This window comes from Schistocerca nitens, chromosome 8, assembly GCF_023898315.1.
Source record: "Schistocerca nitens isolate TAMUIC-IGC-003100 chromosome 8, iqSchNite1.1, whole genome shotgun sequence".
Taxonomy (NCBI): Eukaryota; Metazoa; Arthropoda; class Insecta; order Orthoptera; family Acrididae; genus Schistocerca; species Schistocerca nitens.
Genome location: NC_064621.1, coordinates 199572617 through 199597688, shown reverse-complemented (window position 1 = coordinate 199597688; position 25072 = coordinate 199572617). Strand labels below are relative to the sequence as shown.

The 25072-nt window shown below is 38.1% G+C and overlaps 1 protein-coding gene across 1 annotated transcript in view; it reads right to left on the bottom strand.

The window, feature by feature from the left end:
* Positions 1 to 25072, bottom strand: part of LOC126199153 (exosome complex component RRP45-like) — a 72421-nt gene that overhangs the window by 42545 nt on the left and 4804 nt on the right. Inside the window, exons 5-6 of the mRNA XM_049935909.1 lie at positions 22658 to 22879; positions 3396 to 3571 (exon numbers count right to left, since the gene is read on the bottom strand). Of these exons, the coding sequence (XP_049791866.1) occupies positions 3396 to 3571; positions 22658 to 22879 (398 nt within the window). The remainder of the gene's footprint in view (positions 1 to 3395; positions 3572 to 22657; positions 22880 to 25072) is intronic.

Here is a 25072-nt window from a genome sequence, read left to right as displayed (position 1 = left end):
CCCCCCTCCAAAAAAAAAAAAAAAAAAAAAAAATTACATAACACCAAAATACAGACAGACACACACACACACACACACACAGCACAAAAAAATATATATTACACCAAAACACACACACACCGACACATACATACATAGGACAAAAACAAAAATAAATAAATAAATACAATAAAATTAAATTAAATTAAATTAATACGACACCAAACCCCCCCCCCCCCCACACACACACACACACACACCACAGATACTTCAATAGTTACACTCATAAGTTTGGCAGTAATATTCGATCTTTGGCAAAAACATTTGACAGTCGGCAACAGAAACCAAAACATTGCATTAAAACAAGCGCTCAGTGCTTAGTGCTGTGGAATGCGGAAAAAACAGAAAATTGGCGCTCATAGGAAGAAGAACAACACCAAAAATGCAACAGGAGCGTAATATGTAAGAAACTGTCTACGCAACCTGTAAGTACAGTTCAAAACATTACTACTTAATAGGAAATACCAACCACTAGAACTGTTTATAACCTATAGGCACAGTGACAAAAATGTAAATAAAATAGCTAACATATGTACATATTCCAGGCCACTGATGATGCCTTGCAGAAAATAAAGGCGAAACGCGTATGGCACTAAAATTGTGTTTTATTCAGTTGCTGTCAGACGGTCCATAAGTGAAAATTATCAATATACCGTAGTATAAACACTAAAATTAGCACTGCATGGGCAGCATTTAAGAAACTCTTAATATGTGACATATAACATTGTGATTTTCAATTTGCACACACTGACGAACTGTTAAGTGCTATGTGTTATCTGTACTGACACAAGGAGTAGGATCTTAATACAATTAAAACCTCATTTATGTATGAGGTTCATTCAAATGAAACCTGGTCACTGTGTCTACCTTTGCCTTACACGTAAGGTGGCACCACTTAACTGTGTGTGACCCCATCTATTGGCAGAGAGACTGACATGTATGCATCGTTTGTTGTTGCATAGGGCCAGTGTGGTTTCACACCGAAGAGAAGGTGGTCACACAAGTTATCGTACACTACCGCACAGGCAGGCGAGTAAGCAGGAACAACAAGGAGTGATTCGATTTTTGGCGGTGGAGGGAGTTGGAGGCCGTGAAATGTATCGATGGAAGAAGGCTGTGTACGGTGAGTACAATCTGAGTTGTTCAAGTGATGTGGAATGGCACAAGCGATTCCTTTGCTGGCACAAGTCACTGAAAGATGATGCTCGTCCTGGATAGGCTCATCGTGTCATCACACCGGAAATGGTTGCAAGAGTGAATGCTTTAGTCTTGGAAAATCACAGAATCACCATGGATGAGATCCATCAGTTACTGGGTATTAGCGTGGGCGCCACCCACACCATATACATCAACACTTGAACTTTTGAAAAATCTGTGCGCAGTGGGTTCCCCACCAACTGACCGCTGAAAAGCGCAATACTTGAATGGCGCTGTCTTTGAGTCATCTGAAACATGATCATAGATAGGAATATGGCTTTCTGCCGTGTGCTGTCACAGGTGATGAAACATGGTGTCACCATTTTGAACCGGAAAGCAAGCGTCAGAGCAAGAAGTGGAAACATGCAACTACGCCACCTCCAAAGAAACCAAAGGCTGTGCACACCTGGTAAGGTCATGATGTCCTCCTGTTTTGACCACAAGGGCGCACTGCTTGTCGAGTTCATGGAACGGGGAACCACTATCAATGCCCAGCTTTATCAAGCCACCTTGCAGAACCATAGAGGAGCCATCAAGTCGAAATGCTGAGGCGTGTTGTCCAATGGCGTTATCTTCCTGCGTGATAATGCCTGCCCATAAACGGCCAATGCCGTCAAGATGACATTGCCGCAGTTTCCGTGGGAAATGGTGGAACATCCATCGTACAGTCCCGACCTTTCACTGTGTGACTTTCATGTGTTTGAAAAACAAGCTATTTGCACACATCAATTACAATGGACAATGAAGTGTGTGACTGGGTCCAGGCCTGTATCCGACGACAGCCTACTAGCTTCTTCAAGGATGGAATCGACCAGCTAGTGACACAATGGGATAAATGTGCCATCAATTTTGGTGACTATTTTTGAGTATGTGTACTGTGTACAACTACATTTTTGAGTTAATAAAATCATTACCGTTATTTTACACTAGTGACTGGGTTTCATTTGAATGCCCCTTATATAAACTAAAGGCAACTGACATGTGGAAGTATTGGTTCACCCTAAGTAAGTAGATCATGTGACCAGTGGCAAGCTACTTCATTATGCCGGCAAAAACTTGCAATCACAACCACAAATACAGAACAGTTTCATATTTTGGGCACAGATTTTGAAGCGAAAACTAAAGCTCCATTCACATATACACTGAAAGTAAGAAGGACTTGATTGGAGAAGAGTTTCACAGTTGCACTGACTCAACATCTCAGATATTGCCACATTGTTTAAGAAAGCTGAGACTAAATAAGAAGACTCTACAATGATCATCAGTGTTCTATAAAAAGACAGCAGAGGAGAAGGCAGAGAAGAAGAAGGAGAAGGCAGAGAAGAAGAAGGAGAAGAAGAAGAAGAAGAAAAAGAAGAAGAACTCGGGAATCAGAAATCGCAGCACTGTGACCATGTATCGATATAAAGGGTCTATGGAAGACCTCTTGAAGTTTAGTTTAGCCACAGTGTTCTTTCTAAAAAGTCGTTGGGTAAAAATTCATTTACTTTACTTCACATAAGTTTGACTGGGTTCAGAATATGTAAATGAGGTGGTTTTGGAACACTGAATCAACCCTGAACATTACTTGTCACATGGGTGAGTAAATAATACTGCTAGAATAACCAGTTGTTATGAGTGTATGTGAACTGCATGGAAAAGACATACTTGATCTCCTTGTACCTTATGTGCAGGCTATTAACTGACCAAAAGAGATTATTTGAGCTGAGAAAAGTATCACATGTATATCTCTAGACAATGGTAGCTACAAGGTTGGACATATTAAAATGAACCTCCTGGGGAAAGTACTTCATTTACTTCCTGATATCTCATACACACTATTACATCTGTGAAAGAGTTCTGACCACCAATCTACTCATTGTGATGACGTATTGGTATAAACTGCCAGTGCCCACTTAGCTCGTGTATCTGTGACAACCATCAAAAATCTACTTGGGGTATGTAGTGTTATTGTGTCTAAGTCTTATGACAGCATATGGAATATCTGGAAAAACTACTGGCTAAATAAAACAGTCAAAAAATTTACTAAAAATACAGACATATACATCGTAAATACAAGGCAGTTTTCCAAAATAATGCTTTTTGCACTGCTGCTGAAGACAACTAACTACCCATTAAGGACTGTTTTAAAGCTATTTAGGTGGATACATGCTGCTTACCATTATTCAAATCCAGATCCATATCTTCTCTAAAGTCATTCAGTTTGTCAACAGCATTCACTGCAGATGTCCTTAGCTCAGTGGCATCAAGACAGATGTGTACATTTTCACGCACTAAGGACAGTAGACTATCTTTTTCTATGCTTTTAACAAAGCCAACATCTGCTCCTTCAGTCCTGCAAAGAACAAGGTAAAAGTAATAAAAGATGATGAATGAAAGATGTCATATGATCAACAGCAGCAAGAATCACTTTGAAACACTGACAAATTGAGGATCTTCATCAGTGCTAATGAATAACACGATTGTCGAAAGTGTGAGACGGATACAAGTTGTGAGAAGAGGCAGGTTGTCATCGAAGCAGTGTAGAATTGATGAGACATAAAAACAATATTAGTTAATAAACACAAAAGATTACACATGTCAAGAATAAAATGTACGTAACGAGATGACTAAGGGCATCAAGCAAGTAGAAGGTAAGGCTAAAAAAGTGAACCCAGTCTAATTAAAAGAAGCAAATTATTGGAAGAAGTTGTGAAAAGTGTGCAAAATAAAGGCATGCACACACACACACACACACACACACACACACACACACACACACACACACACACTCTCTCTCTCTCTCTCTCTCTCTCTCTCTCTCTCTCTCTCTCTCTTCCCTCCATTTCCAAATTAGCTAGTCCTTGATGTCTCATAGCAACCAATCCCTTCTTTTAGGCAAGTTGTGTCATAACACACTTTTCTCCCCAATTCGAATCGGTATCTCTTCATCAGTTACACAATCTGCCAATTTAATTATCAGGATTCTTCTGCATTACCACATTCCAAAAGCTTCAATTCTCTACTTCTCTGTACTGTTCACTGTCTACATTTCATTTCTGTTCAATGCTACACTGCAGGCAGATATTTTCAGAAAAGGTTTTCTAACACTTAAATTTGTATTATATGTTATAAGTAGGTTATAATATTTCTCTTTTTCAGAAACACTTTACTAGCAAGTAAAGTGTTTGAGAATCTGCATTTCATATTCTCTTTACTTTGGCCATACTAAATTACTTTACTGTCAAAATAGCAAAACTTGTCTACTCCTTTTAGGGTGTCACTTCCTAATCGATTTATCATCTGATTTTAATTTTACTATATTCAGGTATCCTTGTTTTACTTTTGTTAATATTCATCTCTCAACCTTTTTTCAAGATACTATCAGTTTCAATTATGGCTTTCATGACTGCCTGTCTTAGCTGTTGGTGTTTCTTCTGGGTTGTATGAATAGTGAATTCAATGATCAAGTTGATAGTGTTGCAGTGGGTAACCCACTGCATTCTGCAATTGCTGACTTCGATATGGGAAAAATTTAAACAATCAGCGCTGAAAACAAAATCTCATTGTTATTGGTTCATGGAAGGATTTTTTGTAGTTTAGTCACAAGGTAAAAAAGCTTTATAGCAATTATTTCATTATCTAAAATAATTTAAGTTCAAAGGTCAAGTTTACCACGGAAATGGTCAAATATACAGACAGATATTTACATAAGAGCTCCAACCATTGTTCACTGCAAAAGAGGGGTGTCATTGAGAGTCTTGTCCACAGAACCAAAAGAATTTGTGCACCAGAGCACCTACAGAATGAATTAAAGTATGAATTAAACATAAAAATGATAATTCCATAAAAGAAGTAAATAGAGTTCTGCAACCAAATAACAGCAGCAGGCTGAAGGACAAAGATGAAAAACAATGCGGGAAGAATACAGGTTCTTTCCCTTTTATGTAAAAACTGGACAAGTGCAAGTATGACTCATGTTCTGAAGGTTCCATATAAACTTAATTATGTACATAGATGATGATGATGATGATGATGATGATGATGATGATACAAATACGTAGTCAGACCAAGATTAGATCTGGCGACATCTCTGTTTCCAGATATATGCTTTACCACTAGACTGGCCTGACAGTTATATGGCTAATCCATCTTAAGGTTTTGATGAATGAGATTGTATCAAAATATGAGACATACAGGGCTATTACAAATGATTGAAGCGATTTCATAAATTCACTGTAGCTCCATTCATTGACATATGGTCACGACACACTACAGATACGTAGAAAAACTCATAAAGTTTTGTTCGGCTGAAGCCGCACTTCAGGTTTCTGCCGCCAGAGCGCTCGAGAGCGCAGTGAGACAAAATGGCGACAGGAGCCGAGAAAGCGTATGTCATGCTTGAAATGCACTCACATCAGTCAGTCATAACAGTGTAACGACACTTCAGGACTGCTAACTCCATTCGGTGATGGTATGCGCAGTTTAAAGCTTCTGGATGCCTCTGCAATCTCACGGTTTAAAGTTTACGGCCCCTTTTTCTTCTGCGAAAAAAACGTTACAGGACACGTGTATCTGGACATGCTGGAAAATTGGCTCATGCCACAACTGGAGACAGACAGTGCCGACTTCATCTTTCAACAGGATGGTGCTCCACCGCACTTCCATCATGATGTTCGGTATTTCGTAAACAGGAGATTGGAAAACCGATGAATCGGTCGTGGTGGAGATCATGATCAGCAATTCATGTCATGGCCTCCACGCTCTCCCGACTTAACCCCATGCGATTTCTTTCTGTGGGGTTATGTGAAAGATTCAGTGTTTAAACCTCCTCTACCAAGAAACGTGCCAGAACTGCGAGCTCGCATCAACGATGGTTTCGAATTCATTGATGGGGACATGCTGCGCCGAGTGTGGGAGGAACTTGATTATCGGCTTGATGTCTGCCGAATCACTAAAGGAGCACATATCGAACATTTGTGAATGCCTAAAAAAACTTTTTGAGTTTTTGTATGTGTGTGCAAAGCATTGTGAAAATATCTCAAATAATAAAGTTATTGTAGAGCTGTGAAATCGCTTCAGTCATTTGTAATAACCCTGTATATGGCCATATCTTTTGACTGGATAAAGCTTAAATTATTTACACTGCCAAGGGTCCACAGACATCAGTACCCAACATAAATGTCAACTTGATGTCTAAACCCATTCCTGAGAAAAAGAGATCTTAACAGATGGCCAGACAGATGGACAACAAATGGCAAAAAAATCTTTTTTATAGTTAAAGATTAACAATTTTTGAATCTTTTCCTTTACTTATACTGACTGGGAAATCTTGCTTCTTGTCAAATTTCATGATTCTGGGTCAATGGGAAGTACAATCTAAGTTTTAATGAGTGAGTTTGCAAGTACTGAAATATGTGCTGTTAGTGGCCATATCTTTGGATTGGATTGATTAGAAGCTTAACTTTCTGCATCACCAAGGGACCGCAGTCCTTTGTACGTGACATAAATATTAACTTGATACCTCTACCCATTCCTGAGAAAAAGGTGTCTTAACAGTCAGACATACAGACAGATAATAAAGTGATCCTATAAGCGTTCAGTTCTAACCAAATGAAGTATGAAGACCTAAATAGTAACTGATCAGATTGGTGACATCTTAAAGAAATACAAACATCAAACCATTTTTAGGCTGACAAGGATAATATCTAAAGGCCTCCTCTGTTGGCATGTGGTGTATATAAAATTTCATGTATCTGTAGTAAAGTCTACATTGGAACTACAAACAGAAGTGTGAATTAACATTCAACAAAGATAAAAAAGAATCTTTACTGACTAGGGTAATTACAAAAATCAGCTGTAGCATAGCACCCTCTTCAGTCAGGCAACTATCAAGTGCAGTTTTTCAAATCCAAGATTTTATGTTCAATGATGAATTGAAGACATGTGGAAAAACGCGCTAACAGCTTAGAGATTAAGTGTTGCTGAGCAACAGATGGCAACACTTACTTCTAAGCTTTTACATTTGAGTTAGCCCATTTTTCCACACATGTCTTCAATTATTATCCAGAACACATCAAAATATTAACATCTGGACAGTTTTAACAGAAAAGAAGAAGCCAAGAAACTTAGTAATACATGAAAAGCAGCTCCATAGAATTAATAGATAGGTTTTATCTTGGTCTATGACAGTTTGTTAGTTAAGTTTTATCTTTAACTAGCATTATCTCTGCTGATCACATGTAAACTTCACAGTGGCTCCTTATCACAATATTTTTGTCACTCTCTGATGTCCAACATGTGAATAGGCAAGATTCAATGGAACCAGGAGCGTCTCTGAAAATGCCCAACACAGCTCTGGACAAAATGTCAGGAACAAAGAAATTCATGAAGCATTACCATACAACCCAGAAAATTGGTTAGCAAATATCTGTCCCATTCCACCGATCTTCCACATCCTCTTGCAGTCTCTGACAGAATTACAATGTCTTTGGTAAAGCTCAAAGATTTTATTTCCGGTCCTTGAAATATGAGGTCCTCTCCAAATTTTTCCTCTGTTTCCTTTGCTGCTTGCTCAATATACAGACTGCGTAACATCAGGGATAGGCTACAAGTAGTCCTACTGCTTTCGCACTACTTCTCCCCTTTCACACCCTTCAACTCTTTCATCTACGTCCACATGGATACTCTGCAAATCACATTGAAGTGCTTGGCAGAGGGTTCATCGAACCATCTTCACAATAATTCTCTATTATTCCAATCTCGTACAGCCCGCTGGAAAAATGAACTCCCACATCTTTTCTTGCGATCTCCGATTTCTCTTACTTCATTATGATGATCGTTTCTCCCTATATAGGTCAGCATCAACAAAATATTTTCGCATTCAGAGAAGAAAACTGGTGATTGAAATTTTGTGAGAAGATTATGCTGCAATGACAAACGACTTTGTTTTAATTATGTTCACCCACGTCCTCTATCATTACAGTGCCACTCTCTCCCCTATTGCGTGATACTACAAAATGTGTTGCCCTTCTTTGATCTTTCTCAATGTACTCCATCAATCCTATCTTATAAGGATCCCACTCCACGCAGCAGTAGTCTAAAACAGGATGGACAAGTACATTGTAGGCAGTCTCTATAATAGATCTGTTACATTTTCTAAGTATCCTACCAGTAAAACACAGTCTTTCATTAGTCTTCGCCACAACATTTTCTATGTGTTCCTTCCAATTTAAGTTGTTCGTAATTGTAATTCCCATGTAATTAGTTGAATTTACGGCCTTTAGATTTGACTGAATTATCATGTCACCGAAGTTTAACGGATTCCTTTTTGCACTCATGTGGATATGACACACTTTTCGTTATTTAGGATCAATTGTCAATTTTCTCACCAAAGATATCTTTTCTAAATTGTTTTGCAATTTTTTTTTCATCTTTTGATGACTTTACTAGTCGATAAACGACAGAATCACCTGCAAACAAACTAAGACGGATGCTCATATTGTCTCCTAAATCATTTATGTAGATAAGGAACAGCAGAGGGCCTATAATGCTACCTTGGGGAACGCCAGAAATCACATCTGTTTTACTCGATGACCTTCTGTCAATTACTACAAACTATGACCTCTCTGACAGGAAATTACAAATCGAGTCACATAACTGAGATGATAATCCATATGCACACAATTTCACTACAAGCCGCTTGTGTGGTACAGTGTCCAAAGCCTTCTGGAAACCTAGAAATACAGAATCAATTTGAAACCCCCTGTCAATAGCACTCAACACTTTGTGTGAGTAAAGAGCTAGTTGTGTGTCATGAGAACAATGTTTTATAAATACATGTTGACTGTGTGTCAATAGACCGTTCTCTTCAAGCTAATTCAACTGTTCAAACACAATACATGTTCCAAAATCATGCTGCTTATCGGCATTAATGATATGGGCCTATAATGTTAGTGGATTACTCCTACCACCTTTATTGAATATTAGTGTGACCTGTGCAACTTTCCAGCTTTTGGGAATGGATCTTTCATCGAGTGAATGGTCGTATATGTTTGTTAAGTATGGAGCTATTGTATCAGCAAACTCCGAGAGGAACCTACTGCAGCATGCTTTCAGTGCTAGTTGTAGATAGCCTTTCCTTCCTGTGTTTCATCGGCACTATCTTCAGAATTTTAAAGCTTCCTTCCTGTCAATATAATCTACAGCTTTCTCTAAATATACAAATGCTAAAAATGTAGATCTACTTGTTCTAAGTGTACCTTCTAAAACAACTCATGTGATCAGTATTGTCTTGCTTGTTCCTCCATTTTTTCCAGAGTCCAAACTGGTCTCCCAAGCCAGCTTCTTGAAGTCTTTTCATGCTTCTCTAGATAATCTGTGTTAATATGTTGTGACTGTGACTTGTTGAACAAATGGTTCAGTGATATTCGCAACTGTCAGCAATTAACTTCTTTGGCATTAGAATTATTACATTCTTCTTGAAACCTGAGGGTATTTCACCTGACTGGCGTAGCTGCCATATCAAATGGGATAGCTTTGTCATGACTAGATTTCCCAAAGATCTCAATAATTCTGAGGAAACGTTGTCTACTCCAGGTGCTTTATTTCGACTTAGGTCTTTCAGTGCCCTGTCCAATTCTTCTTGCAGTATCCCCACATTTTATAGGTACTGCACATACATTAGAGTATTGTGATATTTAGACAGCTTTAAAAATGAATGAATGGTTTAAAAAATTACATTGCAGACTCTAATAATTATAACAATAAAATCTGTCGGAGCTGATATACCTTTCACGTATATTGATACTTATCAACAGAAAAAGAGAGGAGGGACCGATGACCGTAGCAGTCTGGTTCCTTTAATCCTACAAACCAACCAACCAACCAAAAAGAGAGGACTTCACTTTGCCTACATAGCCTTAACCTCTGCCAGCTATTTCCTTCAGTATTGTTGTTAAAACAACAGAAACTGCTTACAGCATGTGTCTTTAGGTATGATTTTATTCACTGAGTAAAATCCACTATCAGTCACTTCTGGATATGGTTTATTCAAAACACTACTAAGGATTATGCTGATCTTCAGGTGATTAAATTCAGTTTTGTCTTTGCTCATTGAAAATCAGAGCGCAATATGGATCAAGTTTCCAAATGCATATATGACTGTAAAGTAGTTATTTGAAACACGATACTTCTATATCCATACACTAATTTCACTAAAAATGTTATAAGCTGTGGGTAAAACATTTTACGTAGAATTAAGAGTGTGAATATAGAAATGTGATGCTTCATATGACTTCTTTGGAGTGAAACACGAAATTACCCTCAAGATGAGCATAAGCCCAAAACTGATTGTGCTTCAAATAAACTGCCTTCAAAAGTGACTGACTGCAGATTTTCTTCAACATTTCCTGTTAAAGGAACAGTCACGGAGTTCAGCAGCATCCATCATGGATAAAATTAACAATTTTATTCTTTTTTATCCTTACATAGATAGTTCCTGGCTAGATTTTATAAATATAAAATGAATCTTTGTTTCCTTTTTTGTATCTACTGAAAGTCTGAATATGACCACTGGCTGTTTGAAATTGGTTATGGCATTGTGAAATGCTTATGTGTATCTGTAGTGAAAAATATAAAAAAAGAAAAGAATGTAAGTCAAACATTTAATCTCAGGACAGTACATCATTTTTTCCAAATCTACTTCTGGACTGCTAGATATCGATTTGATACCTATCAGTCCTAAACATATGTAGTCCAAAGTTCTGATTACTCTGTCACCTAGTATGTTTTGTGTCAAAGGATAATGGTAGATGGGAGGGGATTACCATTATGAAGACATTCTGGAGAACAATGCAACAGTGATACATCCATATGCACAGTTTTACAAGTAATGTGATTACCTTGATAGCCAATGCATCTATTTATAGTTACCACAGGTACTGATCAGATGGCTATCATAACACAATAGTTTGAAGAACAATTCTAATTTTATATTACATTAGTCACATAGCTTAAAATATTTCTGAAACTATTTATGATACTGAAAGTTTTCAATCACAAACTGTATACAAGGAAGCAAGTGTTTTACTCTAGAGCCAATGCGGTAACATAGTTACCCTACAAGATACTGAATCAACTATATGTTTCTTTCTTCTTTTTACACAAACTGAAGATTTTGAGAATTCAAAAGCCATAGGGTTTATTGAAAATCTGTCAGTGAATAATTATTGCAATCAGTAACACCATCATTCAATTTCGTTCCTACTGTGAACTTTCCAACTAGGATATGTAAATGGAATGAGATTTTCACTCTGCAGCGGAGTGTGCGCTGATGTGAAACTTCCTGGCAGATTAAAACTGTGTGCCGGACCAAGACTCGAACTTGGGACCTTTGGCTTTCGCGGGCAAGTGCTCTTGCCCGCGAAAGGCAAAGGTCCCGAGTTTGAGTCTCGGTCCGGCACACAGTTTTAATCTGCCAGGAAGTTTCAGGATATGTAAATGTTCTGAGATTGCTATCAATAATATCTTCGTAGACAAATCTAGGGAAAAAAAGTCATATCACAAAACCAATAGTAAATGGGCTATCTGATCATGACGTGCAGCATCTTGTGTTAAATGTTGAAACTTGTCAGGATAAAAAGTCTATTAAATCTGAGTACAGGAGGGTAATAAATCAGTCAAAACTTGAGAAATTCAAAACTGCTCAAAGACATGAACTGGATAGACATTTACAAACCTTCTGACTTAAATCGAAAATACAAAGCACTCATTACTAAAGTCACTTCAATTTTTGAAAATTGCTTCCCCCTAAAGGTAACTCAAATCACACAGAAGTCAAAAAATAAACCAGGGATTACACAAAGAATAAAGATATCATGTGTGACACAAAGGAGACTATCTACCATACAGGGACAGCTCTGATGTTAGCATTGTAATGCATTACAAAGAATACAGGAAAATATTGAAGCAAGTAATCCAGAAATCAAAGCAGATTTATTATGAGAAAAAGATAATTACATCAGGCAACAAAATAAAAACTGTATGGGATATAGTGAACAGAGACAGCTGGGGCCATAAAGGAAGAGGACCAGATAGCTCTAAAAATAAATGAGACTTTGGTAACAAATGCATGTAATGTTGCAAACCTCCTAAACAAGTATTTCACTTCTGTTACTGACAGATTGGGGTTATCAGGTTCGGTGAACAGTGCAATGGAGTATCTGAGACCAGTATTTAAAAATGGAAGTGACACTCAATGTCTCCCAAAGAAGTAGCATCCATCATAAAATCCTTAAAATCGAAGTATTCTAGTGGGTACAGTCATGTCAACGAAGTAAATCAAAGTGCTCATGTGAGTTGAGTTCTATCTTAAGTTGTGTTATCAATCTCTTATTGGCAGAAAATTTCCAGACTGGCTAAAATATGCTGAAGTTAAGCCTCTTTACAAGAAGGGGGATAAAGAGATACCATCAAACCATCAACGAATTTCACTTTTGCTGGCTTTCTCAAAAATATCTGAAAAGGCTGTGCTCGAGTGTCTCCTTAAGCATCTAACTGCAAATAATATATTGTCGAAGTCACAGTTTGGGTTTCTTAAGGGTTCTGATATAGAGACAGCTATTTAAACTTACAGCGAGAATGTACTTAATTCATTAGATAATAAATTAGAGGCTACTTGCATTTTCTATGATCTGTCAAAAGCCTTTGACTGTGTGAACCACAGCATTCTCTTAAGTAAATTAGAATATTAAGGTGTCCCTGGCAATGCTGTGAAATTGTTTGAGTCTTCTTTAACTAACAGGAAACAAGGGTGTGACTGCAACATATCTGTGCAGTAAACAGTCTTCATTGTTTGCAGATGATACAAACATTGCAATACACAGCAATTTCAAGAACAGACTTAGAAATAGCTGCTAATCAAATTTTCACTGACATTAATGAATGGTTTAAAGCTGATTCACTGCCATTAAACTTTGAAAAGATCCACTATATGCAGTTCAGAACCTGTAAGAGATTTCCTTCCAGCCCTTGTGTAAGGTACATGCAAATTGAAGAGGTTGACTGTTAAATTTCTGGGCTTACAACTCAATAATAAATTCGGTTGGGAAGAGCATATCACAGAATTGCTTCAGTGCCTAAACAAGTCTGTATTTGCAGTGAGAATGATGTCACATGTAGAAGATATAAACATTAAAAAAAAACCTGCATACTTTGCTTACTTTCATTCTATTATGTCATACGGGATCATATTCTGGGGTAACCCATCAAACCCAGAAAAAGTTTCTAGTGTGCAAAAGCATGTTATAAGATTCATTTGTGGTGTAAATTCAAGAACATCACGTAGAAACCCGTTCAAGGAACTTTGTATTCTAACCACTGCTTCTCAGTACATTTATTCCTTAATGAAATTTGTTGCAGGTAATATATCTCTATTTCCAACCAATAGCCCAATACATGGTATCAATACTAGGAATCAGAACAATTTACATAAAGACCTAAAATCACTTACCTTGGTCCAAAAAGGGGTCCAATATTCAAGAACACACATTTTCAATAAATTGCCGGCAAACATTAAAAACTTGGTTTCAGATAAAGCATGGTTTAAACAGAGTTTGAAAGACTTTTTGATAGGCAACTCCTTCTAATCTATAGATGGATATCTTAACAGGGACTGTTACACCAGCTTAAGTAAAAATGTATGTTAGATTTCAGTTTTGACAGCACTTGGTCATAACAGTGAAGATTAGGTATTTTGTGTATGATAAATTTATTAACAGTACATAGCAATGTTTCATTCTGACAACATATTAATTCTGTAAATATTTTGAGGATCTCCTAACAAATGGCCAGGGTAGTAAGTATTATATTCAAATGTTTTATGTTTTTTATCTTATACTTTTTGACATGTTCCACACCCACGAGAATCATCTCAATTTTTCGTCTATGGAACTAAAACTGAATCTATTCTAATCTAATAAAAAGGTGAGTGTAGTGATCAATGGTCAACATAGATTGTAGAGAAACCTTTCTGTAACAAGAGGGAGGGAATGTGGCAACACAAAATCAAACAGTTTTAGCAAATAGCTGATTCAAGTTGCTTTGCTCAATGAATATCAAGAAATGGCGAATCCTGCTATGCACTCATGGACTCGCAGCCTTCATATTTAACAAATTGCTTCAAAATATGAAAAGAATCAGATAAACATACAAATTTTTAAAGGCTCTTAAATACCATGGAAAACATTTGCTCAAATGTGTTGCTGCATAAATAACGAGACAGTGACCAGACACCAACTCTTTCACTGTATCAGCTAAAGGCAAAATGAATGAAAACCCTCTGTTCCGCCTACAAAAGACAAAAATTAATCAGATCACAAATGAAAATGACTCCACTGGTCTGACCATAAAATGGGAATAGTTCCCAGCATAACCCTTTACAAGTATTTTAATGATCTTCAACAACGCTAAACCTATGAAATATATGAGTAATAATCATGGATGGTCAAAGCATTATGGAGGAGTCTCTCACACATTACATAGGAACAGCTACCATACTGCCAAACATCCAAGGCTTGACCTGTCATCTGATTTTTTTAAAATTAAGTTTGATAATTTAACACACTGACTTTAAGTCTGAGATCTTTATGAAATGAAAAATTGTATGCATCAGAGCTGGACAAATCCAGTTCACGATAATGAACAGCTGCCTAGTCTCAGCTGCACTGTGTCAATGGTAGGTAGGTAGGTTGATTAGAGTTTAACACCTCGTCAACAAAAGGATCATTAGAGAAGGAGCACAAGCTCAGATTAGGAAAGGATGTGGAAGGAAATCGGCTGTGCACTTTCCAAAGGAACAATCCCAGCATTTGCCTTAAGCAATTAAGGGGAATCACAGAAAACTTAAATCCGGATGGCTGGCAGGGATCACAATATATCAAGAATGTGAAAGACGTTAATTTTTTTATAGTACCTGTCTCTCTCTCTCTCTCTCTCTCTCTCTCGTGCACGCACGCACGCACGCACGCACGCACACACCCACCCACCCACCCACCCACCCGCACACACACACACACACACACACACACACACACACACACACACACACACACAGCACACACACACGCTAGAATTCTTGAATGTCTTTATGTTCACATATTATGATCTTACTGGATACCAAAAATCTCTGTAGGACTCAATGTCGATTCTGCAACAAAGACTGTGTGAAACCCTGCTTGTTTCATTTGTCCATGAGGCCCTGAAGGCATGCAATACAAGTTTAGCACTGTCACCTAATAAAGGAGTGTACATTATATGAGACCAGCTTTGTGTTTGGACTGAAAAATTCCTAGCAAACTGTACACAGCAGGTCATTCTTAATAGAGAGAAATCTTCAGGGGTTAACGTAATTCTATACTACAAGAGAGTTATAGGACCATTACTGTTCCAAATATATATAAATGAACTAGTGGATAAAACTAGAAACTCTGTAAGGCTTTTCACAGATGATGCTGTAGTATACAGAGAAGTCTCAATGTTAGAAAATTGTACCGAAATGCTGGAAGTTCTGGAAAGAAGTGGAGCTGGGATTGGTAGTTAACCTTCAAAACAAAGAAACACATTGTACTTCACATGAATAGGCGAAAGACTTGCCATTTTATGAATACACAAATGCTGAACAATTGCTAGAAGCAATTGCATCCATTAAATACCTAGGAGTATATGTGCGGGGCAATTTAAAGTGGAGCCACCACATAAGGCTAACTGTGAGAATGGCAGCTGGCAGACTGATACTCATAGGGAGAGTCCTCAGGAAGTGTAATCCACCCACAAAAAAGGTAGCTTACCCAAACAAGAGCAGCATGCTTCATCACAAGTGCAAAAGAGTCCCAGAGATGCCAACCCAATTCCAGTGCCAGATACGGTAAGTGGGGCATTCTGTGGTTTGTTGTTAAAACTCCAAGGATGTACACTCCAACAAGGTTCTACAAAGATAAAATTAGAGAGATTCAAACTCATATGGAGGGCTACTATCAATCATTCTCCCAGCAAACCATTGTGATGAAGAGGAAAGGGGGAAACGACAGAGGTACACAAAATCCCCTCCACCACACACACCATAGGGTGAGTTGCAAAGTACAGATGTAAATACATATCAATACACAAATCCTCCAATGAAATATTAATGGTCATTTTATTCCAATGGTGGGAGATGGTATACAGCCAAGTTGAAACAATACTAAACTATTTCCTTCTTTTTGCTATTGACATTTCTTATTTCAATGAAATTGTAACATGAGTGCCCCTGATTACTGCATTACTTATTTTCAAACACAGGGTGTTTCAGAATACCATCAACGAACTTTGAGGGATGATAAGTCAACACAAAGAATCAGTAATTGTTATGGATGTTCTGCTTCAAAGTGCATCTAAGTTGCTGTCTTTGTTTTTCTTTTTTTTTTTTTTTACATTTAAGGTTTTAGATCCAGCATGGGCTACAAAATGTTTGACTTGATTATGTCCTACACTGTGATGTGTGGCAATATTGTCTTCTCTACAATCACCCATTTTGTAACAGGAGGTGGCTAAACTACAGCATCTTTGCCGCACTTTATCAACACTTTTGAGGAAACACTGAGTCTTTTGCCCTGAAGACATAGGAAGAGAAAAAGTTTAATGTGAAAATAACTGACTTTCAACATGCTGTAGCAAACAGTGGTACAACACTAGTACATTGGCAATAACATCTGATATTCAAGTCATTCAAACAGACTTCAGGGCCAAGTTTGCAAATTTCACTGATGTTAATCAAGTAGTAGTTCACCTTGAATTGGCATAGAGTAACACTGAGCAGACAGTGAACATTAGCACTGAGCAGGACACTGATCAAAAATCAGATACTGATGTGGTGCAGCCAGATATTAGATAATCATCACACCAATGAAAACTGAAACCCAAATATTTTTATGATGATCTGGGATGTTCTGGTATAGTTTGAGAGCCAAATTCATATTTAAAAAAAGTTGTCATGATGATTGGGGAAAATGGAAAGATGCCATAAATAATGATTATAAGTTGTTACTTAGCAAAGAAATTTGGACACTGATGATTTAGCACCACTCAAACAAACAATTTATTCAAAAGAGGTATTCGAAGAGCAAGAAATGGAAAATGGCAATACTGAATATTATAAGGATTGTTTTGTTGCAAAAAGTTATTCCCTCATACAAATGTGGACTTCGCTGAATCATTCTCATTTGTTGCTCATCATTCTTCACTTTGTAACCGGTTGGCTTTAGCAGCTGAACTTGATCTTTACACTGAACACATGGATGTTCAATGCATGTTCCTTCAGCGTGATTTCCGAGAAGTTTAGGCTCACCAATTCACATGTTACACAACATACAGGGAGGAGATGAAGGATTCCAAACCAAGGAAAGAAGTTTAAGGTCTAAAACAGGCTTCATGTATTTATCAGAAGTTTGGTACAATGTTAAGGAAAATGGACCTACAGAAATCAGACTTCATCAAAGACATAGTACAGGACTAACTTTCCAAAAAAAGTGAAAGACAGAAATTGAAAGTTTCTGCAATTCTGATTGTGTGTTGGATGTAAATGAATAACAGACCATATTTTTAAGTTATCAAAATGGTTCAAATGGCTCTGAGCACTATCGGACTTAACATCTAAGGTCATCAGTCCCATAGAACTACTTAAACCTAACTAATCTAAGGACATCACAGACATCCATGCCCGAAGCAGGATTCGAACCTGCGACCGTAGCAGTCATGCAGTTCCAGACTGAAGTGCCTAGAACTGCTCGACCACACCGGCCATCCTTTTAAGTTATCAGGGGCAGCAATTTCACGGAATCCAAAATGGCACCTTCCACAACATGGAAAAAGAAAAGCCGCCTTTAAAAGAAGTAGCAGGCAGGTATGAACTGATAAGAAGCAACTATCAAGTTCTTTTTTTATTTTAGAACAGCCTTTGATACTGTGATTTTGATACTTCATTCACCATACTTAGCAGCTTAAATTATTCTCCATGCATACTAGATGGTTTTGCTAATACCTACTGTCCAGCTTGGATCTACAAAGTCACAATGCAAACAGGAAATATAATGTATCCCCAGGATTTGGTAACAGATTCAATACGCTTCTCATTACACATCAATGACACATCATTTCATCTACACATGTGATGAGGACAGTCTGGAGACTGTCAAAGCTGATCTATGACCATTATACAAATGGACATATAATAAAGGGTACAAACTCAATTGGCCGTTCTATTTACGTGTGGTACCCGATGATGGAGCTTTAGGTCTCCGAAACTAGTCATGCAATGAAAGATATATTATTCACAACTGAAGCAGATTTTCAATCTAATCAATATAATTGTCAGCTATGGTTGTTCTTCAATTCAGTATATGTTGAGACAAACAGATATATAATGGTAGCAGCAGTCCTGTGCAGCTTTGGAAACTTTTCTGCATGAATATCATGATACCATCTTACCAAATTGGTTCTGTTGTTATATTTGTCCTACAGCAGAGTGCAAATCAATCAGCTCTAATTGTGTTTCCAAAAGCACAGCAACTGGTATTATGGAAACTTAAGTGTTAAATAGTTTTAATTCATTTTGTCGTCTATGCTGGACCTTAATGCTTGTCTCAAAAGACTGACAAGAGTTGCACAATGTTTTGATAATAAGCTGTAAAACAAGAGTCTGAATATAACTGTAACATTCCCTGCAGCAAGCTGCCAGTCAAATAAATGGAGTTCATCCACGAACATCACACACATTAGGAATAATCAAACCTTTCCCTTGGAGTGACAAATTTAGATTTAAATGTCAGGAAGTCGTTTCTGAAAGTATTTGTATGGAGTGTAGCCATGTATGGAAGTGAAACATGGACGATAACTAGTTTGGACAAGGAGAGAATAGAAGCTTTCGAAATGTGGTGCTACAGAAGAACACTGAAGATTAGATGGGTAGATCATATAACTAATGAGGAGGTATTGAATAGGATTGGGGAGAAGTTTGTGGCACAAATTGACTAGAAGAAGGGATCGGTTGGCAGGACATGTTCTGAGGCATCAAGGGATCACCAATTTAGTACTGGAGGGCAGCATGGAGGGTAAAAATCGTAGAGGGAGACCAAGAGATGAATATACTAAGCAGATTCAGAAAGATGTAGGTTGCAGTAGTTACTGGGAGATGTAGAAGCTTGCACAGGACAAGTAGCATGGAGAGCTGCAACAAACCAGTCTCATGACTGAAGACCACAACAACAAGTGTCTTGTAATGTTGGTGAGAAAGGTCAAGCCTGCAACCCATTTGTCCTCACTGTGTGCTGGCTGCGTCTCTGATTTTATTTCCATAAAAGTGTTGATTTCCTACCAGGTTGCAACAAATATGTTGAGAATTTTGCTTTGTTAAGCCACCACACGGCACAATGATAAGGTATGTCATCATGTGCTGCTTCCAAATCTTGCAAAAATTGCTTTAACTGGCAGTGACTGACATTACACCTGTTTACAAAGTTCACACATTGCACCACAACCTTCATGAAGTAACCATATTGCACACTTTTTGTGCAAAGGACCTCTTGGTGGATAAAATTGTGTATACTTGATATGTCTTTTCCAAATTCGGACTTGATTTGTTTTATTTTATACGAAGCACAAAATCTCTGAGTGAGATGGTGCAGCGAGATGAAGAGATGGCACACTGGACTCACATTCGGCAGGATGTCCGGCCATCCAGATTACGATTTTCCATGACTTCCCTAAGGCACTACAGATGCTCTGTCTGTAATGACCTCATTGTTGACGGGGCATTTAATCTTGTTTCTTATCTTTCCCCCTCCCCCGTCTTTTTTAAACACAAAATCTGTGGTGCTCCAACTGACACCTCAGAACAGAGCCTGTCCCACGGCAAACACATTTTCAGCCCATTCAAATATCACCTCAATGTACTGCGTTCTGCAGTTATGTAATCCATAGGTACAATATCAAATAGCTCCACAAAAACCTGTTGTTCCAAGTCAACAAACTGTGCAAATAATGGAAGCTGCACATTGTCTGTTACATCACTGGTTTTATCAAGTGCTAATGAATAAGGAAGAAAAGCCGGCCTCTTTTCGTCCACTGGTTCTCCAGTTCCACACCCATATCTCAGATCCAATGAGTTTTCTTGGAGAGGCCAACTGCTAGAAACTTCTTTACCTCTACTGGCATTAAGCGCCCTACGATGGCCAGTAGACACAATATGAACAGGAGCCCATCGAAAATGGCATATTGGACTGTGATATTTTAAAAATTTTCAAAACTCCGATATATCGATATTTAAAAAAACATCATTATCGGCTCGCGATATATTGAGAAAAAGTATTGATATATCGAGGGAAAAAATATTGACATACCGGGCCATAAAAATATAAGCTTCGCAATGTAAATATACTGCCAGTTTTAGAGCTCTATATTTAAGTATTGATTTATTATTAGATATTCTATACATCAACAAACTAGCACCCTGCCTGCCTACCTCGCCCAGAGCAAGAATTAAAATGAAAACTATGCATCTTCACACTTGGCAATAACCACTTTGCTGACAAAGGTTGCAGGTAACTGGAACAATAAAAGTTGTCTGATGTGTCTGTTGCTCAGTTTCATCATGTATTGGATTTGTCCGGAACACTTCATGTCAACTTCCCTGTTTTTTTTTTTCATTTCTGTTAACGCCAGCAACCTAGCAGTTGTGTCAAAATTGTATGGTGAAGCTAAACATTGCAATTTCTGTTGATAGCACCAAGTGTCGATAGCATCAGCATTTCCCCTTATACGCCTCTGTCCAACGCAAAGACCAATCTTGTCATTTAGCTTTTTTGTTCATCATTTTCAGCAACTGTTTTTGAAGACTGCCAGTGTGAAGGAATAGCACACTAGTTGAATTAAAAATTGTTTTTAATGCTACTTTTTCACATTGGAAATCTTGTTATGCCATTCGAACCACCACTCCCCCCCCCCCCCTCCCCCACCCCAAACTGTGCAATCGGACTACTTGTTTTGTGCTGTATATATTTGCTTCACACAGTCAAAGAGAAAGACTGGATGTGGTGAAAGCAAAAAAAGTAGTAAAACTCCTACACAAATTACGTTCAAGAACAATTTCAAATATTTACCAAAAAAGGTGAGAAGATGTAACATAAAATAAAAATATCAGCACTTGATATTGCCACTTTGATATTAATATATCAGGGGAAAATATCGCCGATATATATCGATATTTTTTGGAAAAAGTTGAATGGAAAATATCAATATACATCGATACTTTTTTGGAGAAAAATGCGGATATTTCAATATTTCATTAACAGCCCTCATGGCAAGCCACTTGTTGCAATAATGTGTGCAACCTTGTAGCTTGTTTGTAATGTTGCACATCCCTCCATGTCATGATCTAAAATTAGTTGCATCAAACACATGTAACAATTGAAATTAATGAATTCAATTAACATGCAGAATGTTTACGTTATGACTTTTTTGTGCCTCAATATTACCCATTGCTTTACTTCGCCTTTCAGTGCTGTAATGAGTTGTTTCCTTGGAGTGCCATCCAACTCACCAAACTTTGTGGGGTGAAGGGACAAGTACTGTACTTCTTCATTGGATTAAGCATCATATGGCACACTGGACACTGAGCCAACCCATCTTTTTTTTCCCCCAAAAAGTAAGAATTGTTCTTCCCAACAATGGGAAAATGACGACGACCTATTTCGAGAAGTCATTGTTCTAGCTAAATTCATTAGGAAGTGTTAACCTTCATATGATGCCAAGCATCAGGTGTGTCCACATGTGTACTCAACACAGCAGTGAACAAACAGAACTGCCTGGCAGATAGCCTAGCCAACCGGTGCCTACCTGTGGTTGAGCTGATGGGCGCTCTTGTTCGATCGGTTGCTGCATTTGTAGACAACTATGGCTTTCAGGCAGTACTGGTGGTAGCTTTTTGCACCTCATGCTCAAAGGTGGAAACGATGCTGCAAGCTGTCAAGGTTCTTTTGCTGTATGGATCTATCTTCCCTGTTTGTTAAATGTATTCATTATACTATCACAATTGAGTATCTTCCGTTTACATTAGATCTTTTCATTATCACAAAGTCCCTAACAGGGGCAAGTAACCCAAATTTCTATCACAGAGCTACTCTTATTTTTGTACTTCCACTTACAAGTAAATTAACATTTACCACTGCTATCGCCACCACCCCACCATCACTATTAGCAATAGTATTGCTGTACTTTGTATACAGAATTTGAATTTAATTTTGCTGCCTGTAAACAAAGCAGTTGACACTCTCAATCAACCGGAAGTATTTTGATGAACCATAATGGCCTATTACTAAACTCAAGAAGTTTATAAAATATGTTTGAAAATCACCTGGCTTTGGCATCACTTTCCAAGGCACTCCGTATTATCTCTACAACCCGAGATGCACGTACAGCAGCTTGAATTGCACACTGTATAATCATCTCGGGATTTGCAAGTGCACTGCCTCCCAAGTGAACACCACAAAGCTCACGGTATGAATTCATACCGAACACTATATGAGCTTCAGCAACACGCTCTTCTAGCTCCGTAGGATCTGCCACTACATGCTCCCTTGGAAAAAAGAAACAAGTCCACATTGTGATACAATATTGACAGTTCAAAAAACATTAGTATATTATAAGCCAATCCTTACAAACAAACAGAAATGAAGAAACAAAAGGACATTTACTTAACACGAAGTAAAATACTGTATATAGTGAACAAAATTTATGCTGAATAACTACAAGGCAGGTTACAGATGTCTCAAATTATATTTACGGGACAGTTGTATTTAAACTTTCACTAATTGGGAGGGCCCTTATGAGATGCAAGTGATCATAGGACAATGAAACTTTGTGGAAACATTTGTAACCACACGATGAAGAGAAATACTGAATAAACCATTGAAAAAAATAATGACTAAACCATTGAAAGAAACACACTTTAATTGTGTACCAAGTTTACATCCAGGTTACAAACACTGCTCAGTGTGACAAACATCTGCATCCACAACAGCCTGGAAGCTTGCATGGACATATTTTCACCATTGTTCACAACACTTTTCGAACTGTGGACCCAGGAATGTATAGCCATCTCGTACAGCTAATGTACTGCATGAGGATCACACATTGCATTGAGCATCTCTGCCATGGCTACAGAAGCTTCTTCAACAGCTCAGGGTGCAATTGGCTGTTGGCTTCTCCCAGAAGTAATTCCAAAATCACCTGTTAATTCGAACTTCCGAATCATGTTCTTCAATGCTGATGTGGAAAGAGGACTTGCCTGTATTCCTTTAATGAGCAGCAGCACTATTACTGATGTTTTGATAGGACAGCCTTTCAAATGAAGCCCTACATACCTTAACCACACCTATGTTGATTGTCTACAACTGTAATGCATACTAATGCTTGGGTTTCAACCCTATGTTGCTGTACCAGTACCGATGCCTAAGAGCAAGTCTCGAAGCTAATGCTACAGTGTATAAACTTTTAGATGGCACTCTCCCCAGTCCTGAATCAGTAGAAGTCGGTAAATGTCGGGAGGCTTCGGTAGGACGCAGTTTCGACTGCTGCCAACATTACGTAGCTGACTGTGTTGTACAAGATAGCCATTGTCGTCTGCTTCGTTAATGTTTCGCGCTGTACTGTTCTGCGTGTTTTTATTGTGCAGTTGTGCTAAACATTATCAAAATGAGTGAAGAGGCAGTTGCTGGCCCCATCTCGGGAGTCACCAACAACTCCTACCGGTAGGCCTACGGTTAGAAGGAAACCAGTATCACATAGCGATGCTCGCAAAATTATATTGCATGTGATTGAATGCTGCGAAAGGGAAAGGAAGCAGAAAAAATTGCTTCACCCCATTTACAAATCTTCAGTGAGAGCTGCTACATACACAGGACAAAGCATGCGTAGCATTGGAAGATTCAAACAGTTTTCCAAGAATCATCCTGGCGTATCGCCACAAACACCTGGAAAGAAAAGGTGAGTTCCCATTTCAGATATTTTGTTCGCGATCACTTTGAAGGAGCCTCCTATTTCGTCCGAATTACCTTATATTTCATTTTTCCTTGCTACCGTATTGCTTTGTATGGATACACCACTGGTTACTGTATTATTTCAAAACACATTCATATTACAGTACATTTCCAAATTCAAAAAAATACATGCAGTCAAGAAGGCATTTTCTTATAAATCTTTCTCTCTCTTTTAACTTAGGAAAAGAAGTGGAGAAATCGAAGTAATGATCGATGATTTCAACCAGCGTGTCATTTGCGACACGATAGCGGCATTTTATTGAGTGTGGAAGATTGTGCCGAGCCTGTGAACACCGCTTCCAGTTTTGCACGACAAAATAGGTTGGAAGTGGAGTATTGTCTCGCTGAGAAAAGTACTTTTGTGTATGGGATTCATATAGCGTAAGGTGGAAAACAAGAGGATTGTGTTGTTAGAACGTCCAGACATTGTGCACTGACTATCTCGTTTCATTGTTGACATGAAGAACTTCAGGGAAGCAGGCAGAGAAATATTTTATCTCGATGAATCATGGATCGATAATAACTTAACGTTTAATAAATGTTGGCAGAGGAAGGGTGACTTACGTGAAGAGAGTGTCATTGGTGTCACTGCATGGGGGAGCTCATCGAGAAGACTGATAGTTGCAAGTGTCGGATCCAAGAATGGGTTCGTCAAGGAAGGGCAACTTATGTTCTGGGCAAAGTCGACAAAGGGCGATTATCAGCGTCAGATGAATTCGGCAAACTTTGCG